Source organism: Poecilia mexicana, unplaced genomic scaffold (genome assembly GCF_051168715.1).
Source record: "Poecilia mexicana isolate PSO_F unplaced genomic scaffold, ASM5116871v1 scaffold_3, whole genome shotgun sequence".
NCBI classification, from domain to species: domain Eukaryota; kingdom Metazoa; phylum Chordata; class Actinopteri; order Cyprinodontiformes; family Poeciliidae; genus Poecilia; species Poecilia mexicana.
The window spans coordinates 20,825,239-20,850,840 of NW_028263372.1; the positions used below are offsets into that span (position 1 = coordinate 20,825,239).

At 41.0% G+C, this 25,602-nt stretch overlaps 1 protein-coding gene across 1 annotated transcript in view; it reads right to left on the reverse strand.

Moving 5' to 3' along the window:
• Positions 1-25,602, reverse strand: part of zfhx3b (zinc finger homeobox 3b) — a 141,384-nt gene that overhangs the window by 73,698 nt on the left and 42,084 nt on the right. Inside the window, exons 2-4 of the mRNA XM_014972913.2 lie at positions 17,743-20,256; positions 17,000-17,579; positions 13,518-14,011 (exon numbers count right to left, since the gene is read on the reverse strand). Of these exons, the coding sequence (XP_014828399.2) occupies positions 13,518-14,011; positions 17,000-17,579; positions 17,743-20,220 (3,552 nt within the window). The 5' untranslated portion in view covers positions 20,221-20,256. The remainder of the gene's footprint in view (positions 1-13,517; positions 14,012-16,999; positions 17,580-17,742; positions 20,257-25,602) is intronic.

Consider the following 25,602-nt stretch of genomic DNA (forward strand, 5'->3'; position numbering starts at 1 on the left):
GGCTGCAGCTAGTCAGCCTCACTCAGCATCAGCCCTCTGATGTTCAGCAGGACTTTGAACTCCCCGCACAGAAGCTCAGACACACCATGGGGGGAAAACTTTCTGCAGGCTAACGCCCTCCTACAATGCCTGCCTGCCTGCCTACCTGATCGGAATTACCCTCTACAGAGACGGCACAGAGGACAGAGTTTATCTAACAGCTGGTAAATATAGACATATAAAGCCCTGGTGAAGAAAGTAATGACTGGAAATACCAATTTGGATCATCTGCTGATCCACAAATCAACAAATACAGAACATGTACATGAAGAACAGCAGAAAATAATAGTAGACGCAAGATAAGCCACCTAAAAAAAAAAATAATAATAATAATGGAGCTGAAGTCTTGCCACAGCCAACGCAGAGCAGATGGAGTGTTGAACAGCAACTCCTTCACTCTCTGTCATTCTTCATCCTAAAGTAGTCAATGGTACATCATCTTATATTGGTTTTTACATCTGCCTCTGTTAAAAGTTTTTAATCAGTTAAGCAAAGCAGAACAACTTTTGCCACCTTGTATTTGCATAAAGCACAGACTGAATAATGAAGCTGCATACTGAGACATAATGGGATCTATAGAACTAGTGATTTGGGAAGAGATAAATAGGGTTATTTTTTTCTGTTCATGTTTGCATATGAAGTTATGAAAAGTCTGTTTGTACCAGAGATATGCAGATTGTCACAACCAAGCCACAGCCGACTCTTTTCTCCTCACAAAACCCCCTTTTGGACAGTTGGTCTAACAAATGTACATTCAATAAAGGGACTCACTAGATTGATCTATTTCGTAATGGATGCAAAGTAATGCCAAAGCAAACCTAAATTTTCCAGGTTAATGAGTAATGTTGGGACTTATGTGTAAGACTCTTGAAGGGTAAAATAAACTATGAACCAACTTGACCCTTTGAGTGGATATTTCCACCAACCAGTTCCAGTCATAACTGGATGATGTTGCTTGTTCAACACCAGTTAATTCAGGTTCTGCCAGTGCAAGTGTAGGCATTAATAATTTGGTTTAATCACTAGCGCCAATATTGGGCTGGGCCAGATGAAGGGGAGTTGGGTGGGCAGCTCCAACAACCAATCAAAACGTCACCTCCACCAAGCTTAAATCACATTAGCTTTACTTTTTTATCTGCATAATTAAAAAAAAAAAGCGTATTAAAAACACAGAGCTTTAAGATGAATAAAACGTCAAATTACCTCATGAAAAACATAAAATCAGTCACTTACTTTATTGTTATTATGATCTCACCTGTAACTTTATCCTTGATCGAAAAACATCATTTTAAACTCAGTTCTCGAAAACTATCGGACTTTTAATATTGTCAGATGCAAATCCTGTTGTTGTTAAACTCCCATTTCCATCACTGCTGACGCTGATCTCAGATCAGCTACTCAAGCCACTCATAAGCTCTGCTTGTTTTTAACAGAGCTAATTCTGTCTGAACCTGTCTGTAGGGTTACTGAAATAAATTATGAAGTTAGTTTTACATTTTGACCAATCAGTAAAGAGGTTTATGGTCCAAAAGCCAGAGGTCAATTTCAGATCTTGGGATCTTCTGCACATTTTATCTCTTTTGTCTCTCCGTTTCCGGTCTGGTCACTGTGATAAAGGGCACTGGTGGCATAAAATCTTTTTTTTTAAAAATAATAATAGCGTGGTTTGAGGTTTACAGTGACAGTGAGATGTGGCTCTGACTTGGCTATATGGTGGTAGAAAACAAAACTGGTTCATTTTACCAGAAAAGGAGTGTCTCGCTCTGTTACTAGCCTTGCTTTTCGGTTCTTGCAAATAACACACTGTAACCCATTGCTTTGGCCTTCGTAGATATGAGCACGTTGTGCAAATGGCTGAAAACCCCGAGTTTTAGATATAGGCGTTAGAGTTCACTTTGATCTCGTCTCTCGCTCTGCTGTTTATAAATTGGTTACACAAATATTTATGAGCAGAATGAAGAAAATGGCTGGTCTGGTTTGTGTCTCTCTGCCTCCCTCTCCACCCTCCCCCCATGTGGCCGATGATGAGGCCACCGCAGACGCAGAGCGAGCACACAGGCCCCAGGCCACATCCATCATATCTGCTCCGTCTCTGGATGTTGTGCGACCCCAGAGAGGGCCGACCTAACCAAAACCAAGAAAGAGGAAAAAGACGATCCATTTGCTATGAATAACAATAAATAAATAAATAAACAATTAAAGATGGAAAACATCACTCATCAGTGGCCTCGTTTATGGGAAATTGTAAATAATTATTGACGGAGTGAGAGCATACTGCACAGGGCAAAAAGGTGTGCATGTAAAAGGAATTGTGCTTGGAAAGTAATGTAATATTTCAGTTTCTCAGTAACAAAATTCAATAAATTAATACCACAGTGTTCAATACAAACAGCCTCTGCCTCGTCTTTAGCTCACCTGTCCATTTCTGCCAACAACAAATACACAATGGAACAGGCTCCAAGCTTCTGGATCTATATTCTTTAATTGCTCCCCCCTGCCCTGACCTCTGATCCAGATCACTCTGATATACAGCGTCTCTATTAAACTGGGAAGTAGGAAAATATTCTTCTAATGACCCTCCGCTCTGGCAATAGTACTGAAAATGGCAAAGAGGAAAAAAAAAAAAAAAAAAATCAATCTTCTTCTTTCCTTTTTGCCCTTCACTGGCTCTATTAGTTCCTTTTTTATCTAAAGGTTGACTCCAAAAACGTGGACAGAGATTGAGCAGAGCGAAGCACACATTCCTATTCTGATGGGGCAGTGGACTTTCCTGAGATGAATTTTGATAATAAAAACCTTAAAAAGAAAGAAAAAAAAAACTATGGCCAGAATGAAAGTTCTTTTGCACAGCATCTTGACTGTCCTTCAACCACACATTCTGTGTTGATCCGATACATTAGAAAGCGAGGTTGACTTTATCTGAGCTGTGCACAATGTTGGTCCTGCAATCTAGACAAAAGACAACTCAGAAATGATGCGGTTTAAGCAAAAACAGAAGATACAAACCGGACCAAACGATAAAGCCAGAGAATGCACAGACAGCAAGCCCGGGTGCATCTGTTCGTGCACGTGTTCAATGTACAGTAAAGGCTGATGAAGTGCGCGCGTGTGTGTCCATGGGCAGAGGTTGGGCGCGGGTGTTGGGACGGGGTGGTAGTGCTGGACTGGCTTGTCGATCGATGCAGTGATTGGCAGTTAATGGCTTTCCCTGTTCTGCCTTGGTAACCCCGGCCTGATGCCTGTTGGGTCTGATCAGAAATGGCAGATGGTGTTTGATTTTCGTATATAAACCTCTGACTTTGGGGAGATGGCTTCATCATGTTTAATGATTTAAAAGTTAAGTTGAATACTGGGAATACTCCAACGCTGGATCTCTCATTTAAAAAAAGCCCTAACCTCCCTTCCAGATGGAAGGGCTAATCTCTTTAAACTATGTCCACTGATTGAGGCGAGTTCGATGCCGTAAGCCACTCTGCTTTCCTGTGATAAATTATCAAAACAGGACATCACAACAAATGATTTGATCCATCTTCTATTATCCAGTCACAAATGTCATCTACAACTTAAATCTGCAGCTCAGTCACAGTCCTAACCTAACAATTTTAAAAGTAAAGTAAGAAACGCTTGGCATACAAAAAAAAAATTATAATAAAAAAATTAGTCCAAAAGACTTACTGCTAGTTTATTCTAAAACTTATGAGATGAACAAGTCAGGTTTGACAGCAAAAACTAAAATCAGCAAATTAGGCTATAAATGGAGGAAAATTAGAGGAAAAGCTGTGCTGATCTGGAAGACAAGATGACAGAGGTGTACAAACATCTGATATGATTCTTCAGTAATTTAATATCCTAATTAATCTTCCTTTTTAAATATTCCTAAGTTTTTAAAGATTGAAGCCTAATTATTTTCTAATAACTGACATTGCAATAATGACATTTTGACATTTTCTTATGGTTAAATATTTATTATTTCTGCGAAACCTCCCAGATTTCCCATCAAAAACATGCTCTTGTAGGTTTGATCATTAAAATGGATGAATACTAGTTTGGTGAAATCTTTCTCGATGAGTGTGTGTGTGTGTGTGTGTGTGTGTGTGTGTGTGTGTGTGTGTGTGTGTGTGTGTGTGTGTGTGTGTGTGTGTGTGAGATGGAGAGATTTTCAGACAGAGATATTTTGGCCCCACTGGAATAGGGAAATTAATACATTTTCACTTCTGAAACATAAACAAATAATACAATATTTTGCTTTACAAAACTTAATAAGATTCCCTCTCCCTCGTGGCTTTCTGCATGCAAATTAAACACTGATCATTTGAATAATCATTTGCATTCCAGATCTCACAATTTCATGTCCAAACTTTAACAGCTCCCAGAGTTCTCATTTCATCTGCAGCTGCACAGGCCGTCCTTATGGCTCAGATTAGTTTAACATGATTCACTTCAAGGAAGGATAACTTAGGGAAATTCCTACTTTGTGAGAGAAACTGGCCACCTAAAGGTGAAATCCGAATTTAATTTATTAGGCATTCATTTTTAGGGAAAACTGTCAAGTGGATCTGGTGATATTATAAAAAAAAAAGAAAAAAGAAAGCGGTATATGGGTTGCGGAGAAAAGGGATGTTGAAGTGTGATCTAGGAAAGAGTCTTAAATGTCCACTGGAGATCCTCATGGAGGAAGAAATAGAAACAGGACTTCACAAATGACAAATATTCAAAACGGCTAGAACCTGCAGAACAGCGGGCTGTGAAACAGTGTCGCAGCATTATAGCTGAGGCTCGCCACAAAAAAATGAAGCAAGCTGAGGTTAAGGTGAGTATAGATGAGAGATGATATGCTTGGGAGGGGCTTTCAGGCAGGGTAGTTAATCTCTCTTTTTTTCTTCAAACACCACTGAGTCTATTCTGGGCATCAGGGTGTCATAAAGGAATGTTCGAACCATAAAGTATCTGTGCTCCCGAGAAGCTAAAGAACATTCTTGTCCCCAACCTTTAAGGACATCTTTCAGTCTCATCTCTCGGCGTTCACTATCCTTCACCCTACTGCAGTAATAAACCAGTTGAAGTCCAGATGGTATTGTTGCCAAAGTTAACGTTTGCAAGTATTCATCTAATTAAAATTAACTTCATCTTTGGGGAGACCGAGCTTTAGCTTTAGTGTCATAACAATAAGTCTGTCCTTTGTCTCCACCACACACTAGCTTTCACAATGCTGCATTGTTCTTTACATATAATATACATTTTGTTAAATGTATTATATTCTTTGCAAAGTCTTTTGTTTCCATATTCTAGTTTATCCATCTTTCGTATTCAGGAATAAAAGGCATAATGAGAAAACAAGGTGGGAAACAATTTTTCCAGAGCTCCTAATAAAAACCGCATGACACCCTGGCCTGCACCGCTTAATTACAAAAGGATGAAATCTTTTCTTCTCCATCTGGAGAAAACATTGTCTGCATAACACCGGGAGATTTACAACTCCCTGCACTGGACTCCAGCACACAGCAATTAGGCAAAACATGGATGGACAACCGGAGCCATGAAATTCAGGAAGAGATGGCTATTCAATTTTCAAAGAAGAGCCAGAGGCTCCAAGATTTCAAATAAAAATTCTTGACTTTGACACTCTTTTTAAGGGTCAGACTTTGGTCATGTTGACACAAAGGGGAAAAAAAAGGAATTTGCATGTCATTCTATAGCCCTTCACATCATCATCATCATCATCATCATCATCATCCTCTCACACAATGTCTAAAACCCATTGGTGGGGGAAAGAAAATGCATAGAGTTGAGCTCCATTAGCTACAGAAACTTTGTGAATAGAAGTGGAGCGAGAAAAGTTCAGGAAAGTGAAAGAAGCAGGGGAACATATCTAACCATATCTAAGATTTATCCCTCCCATGACTCTACCCAAAATGCCAAACCCAGAGAGAATGGGTCCCCATGTACTCATTCCTGCAGCCAAGACTTCCTCCTCTATTCATCTGTCTCTTTAACTGAACTTCCCTTTATGCACAGCTCTACTGAACACAGTCCTCAGAACTGAGTAGTTTTGTGGCTCTGACCACTCTGAGGCCATTAATCTGGTGGCTAAGCCACTGATGTATTGATGGCACACAGCCGGCAGGGCTTGTCTGCCTCACTTTCTCCATCCCTGCAGCTTAGGAGCTAAATACATTCAGAGGAACCTCCACCTGGCCTCATCAGGGCAGCATTTACCTGCCAATTACTTGTGTTAACTTTTGAGTCGGCACCCTCTGGCAGACGACAGGAGCTTCAGCCATCCAGTGATAACTAAACAATAAGATAATGCTTTTTTTTTTTTTTTACACGTGCTTTACATGATTTCTAAGTGTAATTTAAGGTGCATAGTACAGGCCTCCTACACATTTTTCCTTTTATATACTCGTTCAGTCAATTTGCCAAAGTTTATTCTGCAAATTTCATAACATTTGAGTCACCTTAAATATATTTGTACAATTGTCTTTTCTTATTACATGTATGATGCAAATATTGAACAAGACTGAAATTAACTTGACTTCAAAATAACTTGTTCTCAGCATTTTTATTATGAGCTCTTTTAATAAAATAAAATAAAAAAAAGGAAAAAAAAGCATGCGAGTTGAACTTGTCAAATCAGCCTTTGTCATTGTCCATTAAATGCAGATTCCTAAAAGGAGCATCTGTTGTTTGAACTTTCTTCCATTTCTTAAAATAGAAATAAATCAAACTTTGATTGACGTCTCAAACTATTTTATTTAATCTAAGAAAATCTCAATAAAAGTTGCCTAGGTGTCAATGAAAGTGCAACATTTGAATAACTACAAAATAAAATAGTGATGGACAAGATGTTAATCTCAAGATAAGATAGGAAAATCAATAATAATAATAATAATAATAATAATAATAATAATAACAAATTTGATTTATAAAGCCCTCTAGATCTGCAATTGAAATCTGAAAAAATTTTCTGATCTCATGTAAGTATTGATCCACATAGCATGTGTCTTCCAGAAATTGCAATTATTTAGTATTTACAGTTTTTGGCTGAGTACCGAATGACAACAACAAAGGAAAAAAAGTTATAGTTTATTTGATTTTAAAGTCATTCATTAAATGACACCTTGTGTACTGCAGTTTGCCAACAAATCTGACTCAGGTGTCCCATTGAAGACAACATGGACACGATCTCCCAGAGACCAGCAGTGGGGATTTTGTGGAAATTTTAACTAAAGGAGACCGTGACTGATACGTGTGTCGTCTTTACAGGATAGACTCAGGTAAAGCTATTGTACAACATTAGATACAGAGAGCTTCCAGTAAGTGCAGGAAGAAGTTTCTCCAAGAGAAAACTTAATTTTGTGGCTTATAATAAGAACAACACTGCGGCGTAGACAGCACTATACGTTTTCTTGTTGGAAGACAGACCTGTTGATTTAATAAAAAATAAAAACAAATCTTTTGGAGAAAAAAGAGTGTTTAAATCGCAGTTTTCTTCAATGAGCAGACAACTGTTTCTAAGAACTGATAGCAACACAGCATGGAGACATCAGTTTCTAAACGCATAAAATCCCCGTTTGATGCTCTGAAAGAAGAGACACATATTCCGCTGTATGTGGGACTGCCATCACAGCAGTCAGTCTGCTGCGAGGAGCTAAACACTGCTGTAATCAGATGCATCCGTAGCGCTCAGATCAGAGCGTGGTGACAATGATCGGAAGTTTTTAATCCTAGACACATCAGACTACTCATCTGTCTTCTTTCAGAGTGTGACGTGTTTCCCGTGGCAAATTGTTTTTTTTTGTTTTTTTTCTTGCACCTCTGCACGCCGACACTTTCAATCGCTGAAACAATTGAGAAGATACGGGCCAAAGAAATATTTACTGAGGAAAAGCATCAGTTTTCCAGAAGACATGAATTAGAGAAAGCCGCTTTTATGTAAAACTAAGAGGAATATGGTGGGATTTCACAAGCTGCATTTCTACATCATACATCACTCCTGATGTTGATAAAACTATCCACACTTAGTGGCGCTTATCTCCGTCTTGAACTGCGATGATCTCAGTCGCACAAGTTAATATAACATTGCTCCCTATTCCTTTCCTTTCCTAAACACCAATCACCCCTTTGTGCTGATCACACTCCGATAGCAGGATCACCTGATTTCTTACACATTAGCAGAGAGCAGAGTACTCTGGTACGTTTCCTCAAAGAAAGCAAAAAAATAAATAAATACAAATTTAAAAGAATTTCAACTATTATAGCTTTTTAGAAGAACTGCTGAAATAATAGGAGCTTCATGGGAAAAGAACAGATTTCTGTGTGTGTGTGTGTGTGTGTCTTGTTTATTGTTGCTCACCATCTACGTGTTAGTCTCAGGAATAACCTCTGTTGGGTTTTTGTGTGGACAATTAACGCAACCAGCAACAACAGCTGTGTTACGGGTCAATCTCTGACCCCCTCCGTGGCCTTCCTGGGGAGTGGAAGCTTAAAAGGTTGTAAACTTCCTGCACCCCGCCAAACACAATGTCCTACCCGTCCTCCTTTACTTTTCCCTCTTTTCAACATACCTTGATTTTAAGATGTATGCCAGCCTTTTCTTGTTAAAGACCGAGCCTGGTTTGAGTGAGGACGCTGGCGTTCAATCCCCTGTAAAGCAACTACTGACACCCAACACAAGGAACCTCGTGTTAGAAGTAAACAATAAGGCTTGTTGTGCGTACGCTGCGTTTACCAATCTGTCTTTGCTGCTACGAGCTATTAAAACAATACATTTCATGATTCCTGTCAAATGTTAGCTTGCTTGTGAGCATGTGCCTGTCCGTCTCTTTGTGCGCATTCACACGCTTGTGCATGTGAAAGAAGAGAATGGGCTGTCTCCCAGGATGTGCAGCTCACGCTTTATTAGAGCAGTAGTACCAGTAAATCAGAGCTCGGCTCTTCCTGGAACTGCTACAACCTTTCCCACTGAGCACTATTACTGAACAATCACAGGCTAGCCATGATAATTAGCAAAGTATCTATCCGTCGAACCCTCCTGTAAACCCCCTCCATCGCCACCACCACTCCCCGCTTTCCACTCTTTCTCCTCTCTGTCCATCCATCCTCTTTCTACCCGTCATCTTGCAGGAATTTTGAGTGATTAAGACGAGGCTCTCCTGGGAGGATCACTCAGGACATCTCACAGTCGCTTATCTGCCACAGTTTTTTTTCCTGTGATGTTTGACAGAGTAACATCCGCTTCAACTCCACAGGTACATCTAAATAAATTTAAATATCACCGATTAATTGACTGAATCCGAAAAGTAGAACTCTTATATCAGAAGGATTTATTCTGTTGATTCTTATGATTATGTCTTGCTGCTGAGGAAAACAAAAATTCTGTTTTCTTAGAACGATATTATTACACCAGTAAATGTGTAATAATACTTCTGCAGATTTCGGTACGGCCAGTTTGCTTTTCAATCAAGCACATGGGCACCTTGTTTATTTTTTTTTTTCACCTTTTTTTTAATACAGTTAAATTTCACAAGGTCTTACTTCAAGGGGGATGTGTTTTAGACTTAATGCAAGTAACGTGACAGTGTAGCTCTTGTGTTGGATAAGCCTGTGCCTCTTGAAGACTCGACTCCAGATGCCGTCTGTGGCCTATGAGTCGCCCTAAATTTTTTGAATGGGCTTTGCATCACTGTCCATTCAGGGCTGTGCTTATCCCCATTTCTTACACATCTTTTTCTGAAACAGTTTTTTCTTCCACTTAACTTTTAGTATGTTCCTTGTCATCAATGCAGCGTCAGAGAGAAAATAGTGAGTAGCAAAATCTTGGAGGAAACCAAAAAAAAAAAAAAAAAAAAATCAACTTCACAAATAAGTCATAGCAGCTTAAACAATATCACTATGCCAAATTCAATTTTTGAATCATGATGAGTCATATTCTTTTCAACCGAGCTTGTTTTAGGTAATTAAACTTGGAATACAACAATAGACTCTGTTTTCTTTTTGTTTTTGTTTTTTTCAAACTTTACATAACTGGTATTATAAAAGGGCTTGGAGCCAATCTCATCACTCACGATCATTAAAATGTGAGATAATCGAGCCTCTCGTTCCACAGTGTGCTGAGAAGGATAATCAAGGAAACACTTAATGCATGTAACAACTAATCCTTTCATTTATGTTAAACCCTTCACTCCTCAATTATCATTTATAGGGATTATTTGACTTTGCAGAAGACTGACATGTCTTTAACTTTTACTTGCTTCATTTCAGTCATAACAAGAGATAAAGCAACTGCAGGTAACTGCGAAAATTGTTCTCTCTGTTGATGGACAAATCGTACGATGAAAAGTGACGCTTTTTGAGGGGATAAACGGTGGTTTTTGACTGAGCGCGTATGGCAAACGGAGGAAGGAGAAAATATTTTACAGTTAGGTGTGCTCAATAGAGCAGGACCAGGATACAGGAAGGGATGTCGGGACGTTCTCAGTTTAAGATTCCACGTTTGATAGTGACGGCACTTTCTCCCCATCTTTCCGTAGCCAACTGGCATCTGGAGTGGATTTTGTGCTAGCAGACACCAAGGAACATGATTACATTCGGCTAACTGTGCTCTAAACTGATTATGCATGTGCCAAGCTAATGGACTACATTTGCAAGAGGAAAAATAACATCCAATCAATCTCAATTACTGCCGATTGCACCGGCCCCCGAGACAAGGAAGGTAGCCAGCAAACCCCACCTCCCCCCCATGCTTCTCCCCTTTCTTCCAAACCTTCAGCGCAAGCTGAGGCCTACAGCTAGGCCTGGTTAGGCCCCATCCGCTCCCGCTTGTTAGAGCAACCAGGTTGTGAAAAAGGATTAGCCTGTCATTGCCACATATTATCATAAGGGATTATCCCTACACATGTGAAATATTATGTGAATGTCCAGCTGTGAAGCAGGTTTTTTTTTTTTTTTTTTCAGGATCAACGTCAAAGTTAAGCGACAAATATATTTTATTTGAGTTGTGCAAACCGAAGATGCTCATCTAAGGTTATCCTCACAGCAACATGACGTGGGTTTGAATTCAGGAGTGACCATTCTAGATCGATTCCCATCCCATTAAATCTCTTTGGGAAAATAAGAAGGTGAAAGAAAGACTTCAGATCACATGGCTCAGTAGACAGAACACGGTTCTCACAAAGAGTGCATTTCAATTGAGGAACACCGTTTAGAAAGCAGACAGATTCAGCCCGTGCTGTGTGGTGGTCCAGTGGTCAGGATAAGTTGCTGGATCATTCTGTGGCCTCCTAAAACATTCCGATACATGGGGTGGTGGGGGTGATATTTTTAGAAAGCCCTAATATGGGCCACATACCACAGACTCTGAAATTATCCCATCTAACTTAGCTCTCAGTTTAAACCTTCCTTTTTAATTCCAGTAATTACAGGCTCCAATTTATATGGAGCTGCACACACAAAGGCCTAGTTTAATGCAAACCAGTTTGATTTGGGTGAAGTGTCCCGAGCATGTCCCACATCTTACAGCATGTTTATGCTGAGTTGATGATTTATTTTATCCCTGTTTTGATTTTCTCTTTTTTTTCCCATCCATGAATAAACCAAGAGGCCTTTGCAGGCATTGGTGGGCAAGGCAGATTTTTGCCTGTCAGTATCTCAACCAGAACTGTAAATCTAAAGGAGTAAGAAAACTGAGCAACTGAAAAAACCTCACGACCATGTATTTGTCACATTGGTAAAGTCATAAACTACTGTAATGAATCTTGTCGACTCGTGCTCATCTTTGTTTCTGAGTTGTGTAGGGGATGAGGCAGAGCTTACATGAACTAACATTTTCTCTGGTTTATGGAGCAGGTGATTTCTGGACAAATGGACACAGTCTTAGTTGGAAAACCAATTGGTTTTAAGAAATATGGAGCATCTTAAGAGGCTTAAGTAAAAAAAAAAAAAAAAAAAAAAAAAAAAAAGATCATCCCTGGATGTGTTGTACATATTTAATCCCTCACAGCCTGACGTCTTGTGTGACATGTGTATTTCCTCTCCTAAAGCTTGTGTGAAGAAATATAGTAAAAGAAAAGAACACACAATTTCTTTAGATCGTTAGGGTCATAGCAAAGATATAGCTACAAGACAATAAGACGTTCCCTGTTCTACAAGAACAACGTTCTCCTCTGTAAAAGTGTGAGGATGAGAGACAACATGCCCGAATCTGTTAACTTGGATCCAAGGTCACACACGCATTATATTATAGGACAACTCAAAAAACCTCCCTGGTCCTCTGTAACAGATGCAACCGAAGCACTCTGTTTCACCTGCCTTTATAACAAAACCAAAAATTGATCTATTTATTCTTACTGCTATTTCAGTACAAAGACCCTTTGTCGAAAACATGTTTGTCATGCCACAGAGTCTGAGAGATCATTTGTAATGCTACCAGGCTTTTAAATTGATGAGATTTTTAAGCTCAGTTTTTCGTGTAATTAAAAGCCCATGCTCGAGGTAGCGAGCATGCCTTTCTTTCTCTCATCTTTAGATATTTCTTGCAACAGAAAAAGTGCCGCAGGTGCAAAGGAATGCAATAATTGAAATAACATCCCAGTCTGTCATTAATCCAAACTGGTTAATGACAATAAGGAACTTCCTAAAAATGTATTCTATAGCTGTCGAAAGATGGTGCTTTCCTTGAGCATGTTGCCTAAGTTGACACCACATATGTGTTGCCAGTGCTTGTGTGTCTTGTGCATATGTGCAGCTATGCCAGTTTGGGTTAAGCGCAGACTCGCCAAAGCCGCAGACATACAGGATAGGCACCTAAGTGGAATCAGGCCTGTTAGATTTATGGCCATTTGTTCGGAGAGTGTTCATCCACTGGCTATTATGGAATGATTAGAGGAGAAGGTGAAGCTCCAAGTCCAACAAAAATCAATACGGCTGTCGAGAACAATTCAGCCCTTCCCGCTCAGAGGAGTATTAGCACCAAACCTCTGTCTCCTAACACTTCTTCATTCGTCTACCAAGTGATTTAGTCCTAAGCTTCCAAGCCAGCTTGTCCTGCCATGTTCTTCTCAGGGCACTAGTGGGGCCGGCTTCTGTATGACAGCTACACAACAAAGCTGTTATTCATGCCTCTAGAGAACAGCTGGCGGTGATGTCGGCAACACAAGAACATTTATTAAGTCTTGCTGAGGCAGATCAAGTTAGCATGGAGATTATTGAATAAGCGTTTTACCCTTTCTGCAAAACTGTATGATGTTCCGACTTCTCAAAAAGACAATAAAAACTGAAATGCATAACAGGACCGCTATACTTTTCCCAGACATTTTTAAACTTATAGCAAATACGTTTTTCAGGACACATCCAGATTACCAAAATTGACCAATGTGTAAATCAACAAAAAAGTCCAAAAATAAAAAATCAACCGATAAACTTAGAAAAGAAAAGTCTGAGTGGCACATGTGATTAAAAACAACTTAAGAACCACTAACCTTATACAGTTTGAGGCTGGCCTCATGGCGTGAATTGACAGTGTGCATCCTCAGCTTCTCCAGGCTGTTAGTGTAGTAGTCACAGGCATTGCACTTTAGGTGCACTGGATTGCCTATTGCCACACACTTCAGGCGCCATTCATTGCCTTTGCCCCCTTCTTTGATGTGGGCGACAAGCTGGTACTTCTGCACATGCTTGTCTGTTTTGCAATGCAGCTGGAAGTTGGCTTTAAGCTGAGTTGTGTAGTGGCACAACTTGCACTGATGCGAGTCTCCCACCACGGCACGCCACTCCTCCTCCGGCAGGCTGCGTTCGGCACCCATATGCATGCCTAGCACATCCAGGTTGTCAGTGGTGAAGCGATTGCACACAGCACACTGAAAGAGCTTGAGGGAGGGATCTGTGGTCTGTGATAGACTTTCTCCAAGAGTCATCAGTTCCTCAGACACCAGCTGCCCGCCGCCAAGACGCACATCCATTGGGATTTCCCCGCCTACAGGAAAGAGCAAAAAGAAAATGAAGTAAAGTCTAGCTAGACTGTTACACTGATTGCTAACACATTGTGATCATTGCAGAAGTGTTTATATACACTGTAGAAAAAACAAATAACCTTTTTTTTTATTTTCACTATTTGACATTATATTATGATTTGGGTTTTTGTTCATGTGTTGCTCCATTATATAACTTTCTTTCTCGATGATGTCATCTAGTTCGTCAAGAGCACAAGTCTCTCTCACGCCACCAAATCAATTATGCTGCCACCCATGTGCTTCAAAGTTTTGATGCGACTCCATGGCTTGCAAAAGCAAAAATGTTCATTGGGGCCAAACACTTTAATTTTAGGACAAGACACGTCTTTGGCAATAAGGTTTTAGGTCCTGAATACATTTACAAACTTTAATCTGTCATGAACAAAGGAGTAAGAAAGAACCTGCCCTCTTTCTGAATGATCTGATGGCCGGACATTCCAGTGTAGTTTATGTTCGCATGTCATTGTTGGAACTGATGAACATGCCACTTTCTGGCATCTGGATTGACCGACAGGTAGCGTCGTATCAATTGTACCCAGGGACGAGACAGAACCGGAGGTCTACAGTTCTCATCCTGATCTGTCTTTGCTGATTTCTTTAGATTTTCCAAAGATGAGGCACAAAGAAAAACCAAACCATGACCTCATCATCTGAGCTTTCACAAACGGTTTTAAAGGCATTGTAATTTTAGTGCATGTGGATTTACGACTTTGAAGAAAGTAATAAAACATCCTCGATAATGCTATGTCTGTCATGTATTTAGCTAATAGAAAATTTGTGGTACTCTTACCTGACCCGAAACAGGAAATCTTAGGAAAACAAAAGGTTTATGTGTGTGTTTTTATAGCCCTCATGTAAACACCTTGTGTCAATTATTCAATTAAATGTTACAATTTAAACAACATGCAAGGTTTTTTTGGGGCGGGGGTTTTGTTATCTTAACAGAATGAATGTCTCTAGTTCCAGTGTTAGGATAGGTGCCCTGCCACCAACAATATAAATCATGCCCCAACTTTAAAAACAAATAATTATAAAATCCAAATCAGGCATGTTTAAAAACAGAAAGTTTGCCAAAAAAACTGCTGTTCTAAACAAATATTTAAAACACATTAAAACACTTACATAAAACAGAGCAGAGGCAATAAAAAGAGCATGTCAACTCACAATGGGCCAAAAAGAAATTAGGTAAGAGGTGACACTTTTGCCTTTATTTGCTGTTCTTTAATCTTTCACTGCCCAGACTGAGCATGCAGGCCTGACCTAGCCTGGCTTTACACTAAATTAATACCAGCAGCTCCTTTTTATTTTTTGCTGCAAAAGGCAGGCTGTTACCTGGGCTTTTATAGCCAAGAGAGAGAGACCTTTGAGAAGTCCTCTGAAATCACTTGCAGACCCAGTCATAGCTGCTTATACTCACTAACAGATGCACCGACATGCTGACACAGTATGCTAGTACTGTTCTGCATCTAATGCCTCCCCTTCCTTTGTGACTTCATGCTTCATACCTAGATGGATTTATTGATTTGCTATAGATATGTACCGTGGATCAGTGAATTTGGTTGTAGATCATTTGTTCATGGTATTGATGGAAAGTTGTGCAACTATTTCCATACTGTTTTTTACTATTATTATAAAAGCAGAAAGAAATACACATTATGTCAACCAATCTGCTTTTATGTAACAATAATACATTGTTGTTTTTTCACTGTAAATAGTCATGCTCAGTTGACAAGACTGATCCTAAATGCAAAACTGAGCTGCTGTTTGTTTCAGCACTCAATCCTCCCTTGGGGAACTCCTCCCGACCGATCAGCTGATCAAAAGTGTCATTGTCCGACTGCACAGAGCTTGAGATGTTTATATATATATATATATATATATATATATATATATATATATATATATATATATATATATATATATATATATATCACTGCTTCACTCTACAGATTATACCACAAGTTACCACTCTCCCAACCTCATTCTTTATTTCTGAAAATAAAGAATGAGGTACAACAAGTGAGTATTGGAACTGATTGCCGCCACAGCTTTTAGTGTTATGCTCAACACTAAAAATCTTCAGCAATCCAAAGAGAGAGCAAGAAACAATAAATATCATCCGTTTCTGCTCTGAGATGCCATTAGATAATAAATTCTCTTAGGATTTACGTACGTGTCAAATAATATTAAAGTAGAGTAGTTTGTTCATAGATTTATTGGGGAACATTATTCAACATTCCAAAATTTTGCTCATCTGAGTTCCTATTCAGAGGAGTTTGAGTGACCTGTCAGCCTCCTTCCCTGCTTCCCAGCACTATAGCTGTATGCAAAAGGTAAGATTCTAACAACTTGGAAATACTTCACACAACCCCACCTTAGAAAAACTGAAAGATCCATTTTAAAGGACATGGGGGTGGGGGGGCGACTAAATTAATGGAACTATTGTATCAGCTTGTGTGGAAGCAGGGGTAATGGTCAGAAATCCTGCGGGACCCAATGGTGGTAGGACACAGACACTGCAGGAACAGAAAGTAATAGTTTGAAATCCACCAGGAGGAAGTAAAACTGGGATTAAAGAAATGTCCTGTGCAGGGGCAGCATATGAGACATTAACTCACCGAGACTATGAAAGGTAGAAGAATCAATTATTTTTAGAGTCTTTGTATCACATGATACACATTTTGCTTCACATTAAATGGCCATATGAACGGTAGAAGCACAATTGAAAGCATAAATAACCAACATTTGCAATTATCAGTCCTGTATATCTAGCTGAAAAGGCGGGAGGGACATATGGTCTTGTCTTTCTCCTGATTGTGCCAAGACATTTGCCAAGATGTTTTCCCACAACATGTGCACAACGATTAATGGAAATAACATTTCGCTGTGAGTGTTGGGAAACTAAGATTGTTTTTTTTTTTTTAAATCTAGAGAGGCAAGATGTGACTCACCGAGTGCAGGCGCCAAGGTAGCCATGCTGGGATCCAGATGAAAACTCCCCATCAGGAACTGGGCTTCTGGTCCAGCTGGATCTATCTTAAGGCCTGGTGGAAGGCTCATGTTCTGGGTCAGGTAATATTGGTAAAGCTCAGCCTCAGACGGAGACGGCATGGCTCCTAAGCCAAGTCGCCCATGCTGCATCTGAGTCACGTTTTGTTGAAGAAGCATCATGTTGTGCATGTGCTTTTCACTGGTCATGTGGATGCGTAGATTCCGTGCAACGTTGGTTTCGTAGTCACAAACTTCACACCGCCAGGTGGGTTTGCTCTTCGGCTTGGTTGGTGAGGGGGCTCCACACGGCACAGACATGTGAGTGGATGACTGCGTCGGATGATGGTGTGGAGTATGATGGCTGCTGGCCTGGGTCACTGAAGGTACAGCCACCACTCCACCTGGGGTATGTCCAAAGACCTGCTCCTGTGCAGAGCCAATAGAGCCTCCATTCTGCAGCGTCTGCATGTTGTTTAAGTGCTTATCCGATTGCATGTGGATACTTAAGTTGCCCTTTGTCGTAGTGGAATAGTTACACACCTGAAGAACAAATAATATTTTCTCTTTAAGTGTAATAATGCTATAGAGACACAATTCTTGGCTAAAATTGTACATTATTTTAATTTATCCATCGAAATGAACAAAACTAAAAAGCATATGCAACTCTTAAAAAGGAGCATTAGCACCTTTTTTGTGTTCTTACCTCACACCGGAAGGGCTTGTATCCACAGGTATAACTTTCACCACGAGCCAAACGAGGGTGACTCTGACCACTGCTGCAATACACACAGGAGCCTCCAGAGTCTGGGTGTTTCTCTTTCATATGGGCCTCCAATGTCTGCTGGTACTTATAATGCCAATTGCATTTGGGACACTTTAGTGTCTTGCATGAGTTGCGCGAATGCATCATGGTCATATGACCCCCTAAAGAACGTGACGACCCCAGAACGGTATCACATTTGGGACACTCTACTCCGCTTCCTCCACTCCCACCTGGGCCATGGTTCTGTGAACACTCCCCCATCCCTGTGATGTCACAAGAAACCCCTGGGAGGGAGAGGGAGTGACCATGAGATGAGGGATGGAGGTGATGATGATGGTGGTGTATATGGTGATGATGCAGAAGGGCTCCATTTTCATCCTCTCCTTCTGCTGGGAAATCATTTGGTTCTGGAGCTGTGGCACTATCTCGATTGGCACTTTCATCAGCAGCAGCATTGGTGGACAGAGGTGAGGACGAAGTGCCAGCAGTGTCATCCTCGCTCCTTCTGACGGCAGCTGCCGCTATTGCCATGGGAACTGTTGGTCCCTGGCAGTTAAAGCTCAGAGGGAGCTCTGATGTCCTCCCTCCACCATCTGCAGCTGAAGCCTCTTCCTTGACAGAGGAGGAAATGGAAGCAAGGGCTTTGCTGTTGAGCGTGGAACCGACTGCAGAGGTGCAGGCAGAAGGCTGGAGAGTGCTACTAGGCAATAATAAAGGAGATTTGGAATTGCTTTGGTTTGAGACAGCTGGTTCCCCGACCTCACTCCCACCGCTGCTACTGTTACCACCACAGGCCACTGCAGTGCTTTCTGCCTCCACCTCATCTTCCTCTTCCCCTAACAATAGTTCATCCTCTTCTTCTGAGCCCCCCAACTGGTTGGATAGCTGCACATTGCTTTCATGTCCCTCAGTTCTCACATCTTCTCCCTTGTATGCCAACTCTTTCCCCACGGGCTCCTCTATTCTCCCTCCCTGTTTGGGCAGAGCACTGGAGTCTTTGGCAGAGCCAGGAGAAGAGGTAAGAGTAGATGCTTTGGAAACACTTAGTCCACCTATAGAAAGGACTGAATCAAGTGGTGTTTGTTGCTGCTGCTGTTGTTGAAGGCCAGAGTCAGAGTCTTTGTTCAGGAGGGTCTCACTGCCCCCACTGCTGTTTCCAGGCTCCAGATGAACACCACTAAATGTACCATAGAAGCTCTGTCCAGAGTTAATGGGTAGCAAGGTAGGTGGCAGAGGACTGCTCCTATTTTTTGGTTCCAGGAAGCTAATAAGGGGCTCCTTGTCCTTCCCAATGCCCTGGATGATGGCAGAGGCATGCTTGTCCCCTAACAGCTGCCGTTCATCTTCACACAGTGTCATGCGGTGATCATGGACAGCATGAGTGGCAAAGGAACGAGCATAGCCAAAGGACAACTTGCAGAGAAAACACATTAGAATGGGCTTACCCTTTCCATAAAGGGCTAGCCCATCAAATTTGGAAAAATCCACATTATTGGGAACATCTTTGGATACGCAGGACTTCTTGGCAGACCCATCGCTGTTCAGGTAATCCTTGTTGCTTTTGTGCCGCACATCGAAGACACGAAAACTGTGCAGGACAGGGCTGAGGCCTGCCATTGATGAGGTATTGGGAAAACCTTGGTCCGAGTTACCAAACCACTTCCCAAAAGACGATGCTATGTGGAAAGTGTTGATGATCTGTGGGTAGACTGAGGATGAAACCCCAGCAGGTTCTCCCGGTTTTCCCCCACTTGTGACAGAGTTTGTAGAAAGCATGCCAGGTACCATACTTCCACTACTTTGGATCAATTGACTGAGGCTCTCCACAATGTATGCTGAGCCATCTGGCTGGTAGACTATCTCTCCAGTCAGGTTTTCCACATCACTACTCTCCTCTTCCTCTTCCTCCTCTCCTTCTTCACTCCCACTCTCAGGTGGTCCCTGCTGTTGTGTGGGCTGATGTCGCAAAAGAGTGGGCATACCTCCTCCCCCTGAAGTTATCGGCACTCCAGGAAAGGGCTGAAGACTTGGAAAACAGCTGTCAATCTCCATTTCATCCAAGTCCTCCGATTCTTCCTCCTCACAGCTCACTCCCTCCTGCACCACTTCTTCAAGACCCTCTCTCCTGGAATGCAGCTGGCCAATGGCAGAGCTATCACGGTGAGCCTGGGGTAATGTCTGTTTTGGCTGCGGCTGCTGTGACTGTAGGTCTCTCACCCCGTCATGAGGGGCAATGGAGTTCAGGGGCTGAGAAGGGTACGACCCAGAGAGGGACAGGGCATCCAGAGAAGGGGCCTGGTTGGTGCAAGTGACCTGTGAGCTTGAGTGATCGTTCCAGGGCTGTGGTGGTTGCTGCTGTTGGGAGGAGCTGAGCCCATCCTCTGTCCCAGAAACCACGGGAGACTCACAGCTGTCCATGCTGATGCCTACATGAGGCGTTCATCGCATCCAGGCCTGCAAAGACACATATAAGAGGTTAATAAATTGTAAATATGGTACACATTTGCATGTCAAAGCTAGAAACAAATGTCCATATTTTAAGCACAATTACTGTCTCAATTGAGAAAAAACAAACAAACATAGAAATGTAAAATCTATGCACAGAACCCGTAAAAGAAAAGAATATCAAAAGCATGGCACATTAAACAAGAACCAAAACTCTGAGATATAATTGGAAAGCTGACACCCTCCTCATTACGCTAGATTAGGCACTTAAACACAATACCTGAGACAAGCACTAATAAGCCATCCACGATTCATCTTCCTGCCATATCACAAAAGCACCATCTTTTATCTTCACCTTCCAAACAACACCCTTAATCTTATATTCTGCAAATCCTACATCCGTTTTTAATTAACTTGCAGTCAAACTAACTTAATAGATCAAATAGATTCCTTGTGAGATAATTAGACACTGAGAAGCCACCCATCAGCACATCACACATTTACATAACTTGTAGAAAAGGTGAAAATGTGTTGTTTAAAAAAATCGTTAGCAGTATTACAGTTATTACTCCAACTAGAGTTGCAGTAAAAAAGGACAAAAAAATATAAATCATGTGTATTATTGGGATAGGAATGCCTAAACTAACAACAGCAATAAAAGGCTGGATTTTTTTTTTTTTTGGAGCTCAAAATACATAAGATGGGTTGGGACTTCACTGCAGCTGTGTTTAGATCTTGCATCCAATAACCTCTGAGCTTAGCCTGGTTTCAAACACTCCAGCCATCATCCGCCTCTGAAATAATAAATGGGAGCTGAGCTTTCGGGAGCCGGCCATGCCCCGAGCATCTGAGAGGCCCAACACAGGCTGCAATTTAGAGCGCAGAAGAGATAAAATGATAACACAAGATACTGCTGAGCTAATAATTTTATTAAAGGGATGCAGCCAACATTGATTAAAGGGGGCAATCGGGCTGAAGCCAATAACTCTGGGCTGCCCTTTAACCCACCAGTGCTGAATATTACATGAGTAAAGTTTCCCGGCACCAAGCTCACTGCCATGTCTCGGTTGATTAGCAAATTCAGTGCTTGCACTTGATTTATTTACTTATTTACTTAGAGATGCAAATTTCAGCTGTGATCAGAATAAAGTCTACCACCACAGCCTAACACATTAACCACTGAGCAAGAGGAGAGATTGATAATGTCTGTCTGCCTATTCATGAATGTCTGATGAAAAGTACCCCTTGTGCAAAGTACCTCTTCAACCTATAATCTCCCACTACAAAAATAATGCGCAGCTATTTTAAAGATGTTAATTTGTGTTAAGGCTTCATTATTAACTGTAAGAGATCAGAAACTAAATTATATTAAGCAACACAAATCCAAGTAAGACATAATAAAGGAAGGGCAGTGGAAGAAAATTTAAAAAGAAACTGACAAATAAACGTTGGAAATGTGCACGCATTTATCAAAAGATGTACAAGCTGTTAGATTTTTAATGCTGAATGAACTAACCCTCAACTTTGAGCTAGTTTGCATATAATTTGATGAGATATTGAAGATGGTAGACTTGCTGGCTTATTAACAAGATTGCTTTATACAACCAGACATGATTTAAAGATGGCTGCCATATTGAGTGAGGGGATACTAGCCCTACTGGTCTGTATTTATTATCTGCTCCATTAATAAGAGGCTATGAGCTCAACGGCCATTTCACACAAATGGACAGACGGCTGAGGAGTGGAAGAAGAAAAAAAAAAAAAAAGAAAGAAAAGCCACTTCAAGCCGAGTGATTCTTCAAGCTAAAAGCAAGAGGATAAACTGTGCAAAATTAAGTGGAAAAAGGACAGAAATGAGAGTTGTCTGAAAGAAATGTCTCACAGGAAAATATTCCCACGTCAAAAAGGGGAGTATTTCATGGTTTTTTTTTAAAAATCATTTATTAACCCTTTCCTTCACGTTCCAGTTGTTGCTACGACGGGGAAGTTTGCACAAATGCACGATTAGCAGTTAAGACTGCTGCTCAACAGTGACCTGCTTTTGGCCTTGATGAGTGTGAACAAGCCGAGTACAGTGTGGGCTACTGTACTGAGAGCGTGTAGCCCTCAGTTCCCATTACATATCTAAGATACCACAAGCAATTAGCAGTAGTCAGGGCAACACAATGACTCTTGATCAGAGGTGAAGCTCTCAGCTAGCTTGGTGTGCCCACTGCTTACAGAAAACAGGATTGCCCTTTAAAATCAAGATGGTGTAATTCAATAACCTACAGTGGTTACAGATGAGCAATGGGATTGTCTGGAGTCGGAAAGTCGCAGATGGGCCCAACTGATATAAAACTGTTTGTCTCTTGGATGTCTGCCTGGCTCAGTGACACCTGTTTAAAGCAGGAAAAGCTTTAATCTCTGGGAGGCACTAAACAAGTACAGGAGACAGACACAGAGACGCAGTCGAAGTAGAGGGGAAGTGGAGGAGGCTGGAGTCTCTGAGTGCTGACTATGTTAATAACCACAAATCAAAATGAAGGAGGAGCCCGCTGAAGGTGACTACAACCAGGCATTATTATGGACAGATATACAGTATCATGTCATATCCAGAAATAAAACAATTCTTTTTTGCATGCTGGCAGCACAACAAGTGATTAAGTCATGGCCCCTGCAGCCTGGGTTGCATTGTAGTTCTAAATGTGGGCCCGCTAAGTTCACAATAAGCAGGCTGTGTGCAGCCAAAACAAGCTTTAGCTGACAATATGAGATAATCACAAGGAAGAAAAGGCTGGATTCCTAAGCTGATCTAAAAGGGAGTGTGCCAGACAGTAGAAATCACCCTCTAGTGCCACCTTCCTTCAAAGACACTTGCCAGAATTGTTTTGCTTTCTTCTTCTCATGAAAAAAAGACATTATTCCACAACCTCTGAGTAATAACAGGAAACACTTTAATCTCTTTTTAAATCAGCTTCTGATCTTATGAGCAACGCCACAATTTGGATGTCATTTGGTTGTTTTAGTTAGTTAGATCTAAGTTGCAGGTCTTTTCATTTGGCGTGATTTACCATGCAGGGTAAGCATTTAAGGCCAAGGAACCATTTGATTATAAGCACGGCTGATGACTTGCTTTGAAGCCTTGTTAGTGCCTCCAGAGTACCACTGTTTTCTAGGGGGTCCTGAGAGAATAAGCGCTCACACACAGTGCAAAAATTATAGGTAGGACAGAGACCAAACCTTCTATCCAAATATACATCAGCAATGAGAGACCTCCTGTTTGAAACGGAAAAGACAGAGCTACTTAATATGCCTCAAGGACCACTAACGATACAGGAGATCTGATTCTCAACTGCTCCTCAGTGATGTAGCTTGTCTTTGTCTAGTCTCTGAGCCATCACAGAGCCAGGCCAGCCACCGCAGGGTAAGGGGCGCTTATTGAAAAATCAATGGCGTGAACGCTAAGCAAGTTACAGGAAGATGTGGGAAGGAAGGATTCTTATTGATAAAGCAGGGGAAGGCTTTTGATGTTGCACCAGGGACATGCTCATTGACGAGGGAACCATTGTAGTCCTCGGGCAGAGAGAAGCCTGGGTTTATCTCCCAGGTTTGTTCCACTTAATCACCAATAAAGGCATGCATTCACTATAACGTTAGCTTAGTGAATCCTTGCTTCAACACAGCACTCTAACAGTGAGGGAAATGTAAATGTGTTGCACTAGGATTTATGTGCCCTGCCAAAGTTATTTGCTGAATCAACTCATTAAGAAAGAAATCTTAATAACTCGCCAGACTAAAGTTTAAAAGAAAAAAGAAAGAAAGAAATGTATCCGTGAAATGAATAACTGTAACATTCAAATAGGATAAAATATCAAACAGGCAAATATTTTACTGAAAAATGCCAATCAAGAAGAGAATACAGTGTTTCACCAAGTCACTTTAAGAGCAATAGGTCAGAAATAAATAAATAAATAAATAAAATTACTACAAATATTACAAAACATGACTAAAATATGTTAGCAATTCTTTTTCTCTTTTCCCCCAAAATTGTAATTGTGACAACTGCTCATCCACACGGTGCTGTTAATTCTGTTTTGTAAATGTTCAGCCTTTTCTTCCACTAATGCAGACATAAGGATGCTCTAACTGCAGGAGGTAAAAAGTCACCTCAGGTCGATGGCACTCAGCCTGTAAACAGGGCTTCCCGTAAAATCAATGATGTTCAGTGGGAGCTATCAGTCTGTGAAACAGAAATAGCCAGCGCTGTGTCGAGTCTGAGGCATGGAGGAACAGTCATGTGTGTTTACAGCAGAGAGTGCATGTGCAGGAGGCTCTTCCCTGGCACGTCTGGGAAAATTTCTCAAGTACGTCTGAATCGAGGCATGTAGTTCACCGTCATGCTTGTTGGTAGCTAGTGTGTTTTAAACAAAATATAAAGTATGATACAAATAGTTAACTCAGTCTAACCAGACTAAATGTACTTCAACATCTCTCAATTTCGGTAGGAATTTGAAAAATAAATGTACTTGTTGCACAAAATCAATGGCCCTGAAGCAGAATCTGCAAAATTATTTTTACCCTTTGCACAACTCTGTTACATTGTGCAAATCCATTCAATACTGCAAATGGAAATGGAAAAAAAAAATAAAAAATGGAAAAAGTTACATAAGAGACCAAAGCAGTAAAATCTGAGCTGAACAAGGTGGTGGCATTCAGTGATAGAGGCAGGTTTGAGTCAAACTGAAGAAAAGACTGATGCTGCGTCAGAGTTCGTCCGGCTTCCCAAGGTGTGATGGAAACAGCACGCTGGTGTAATTAGAAGTAGTTAATTAGCTGAGGGTTAATTACTGGGTTCTGCAGAGCGATGGTGAAAGACCTGGTGGGGTGGCAAAGCAAAGAGAGAAGCTGTGAACGCACAGCAGGAAGCTCCCAGTCTCCCACCAATTAGCAAACAGGGAGAGGGGGTTGCAGTGTTCTGGTGCACTTCAAGAACAAATATGAAAACCGCTCATACAGGAAAAGAAATGAAACAAGAGAAGGCAAAAAGCATATACTCCTTCTTATGAATTCTTACGACTGTCTGGGGTAAAAACGTCAGTAAAGCACAGCAAAACTTTCCTTTTTTTTTTAACACTTATGTATTTGGAAAAAAAGGCAGAAAAACTTACAAGGAGATTCTACAAAGGCATCTTCTTACCACTTTCCATAAAGATTGCACTGTTATTTTTCTCCTGTGTCTCATGTGGTTTGCTTAGAAAGCTTTGTAATTTATAAGCGCATAAATTATCCTTGAAATTACGATATTGATGTAAAATCAGAGAAGGGCTATTGGGCACAAACTAATGTTCACCCCCAGGCAACCCCATGCGCAGT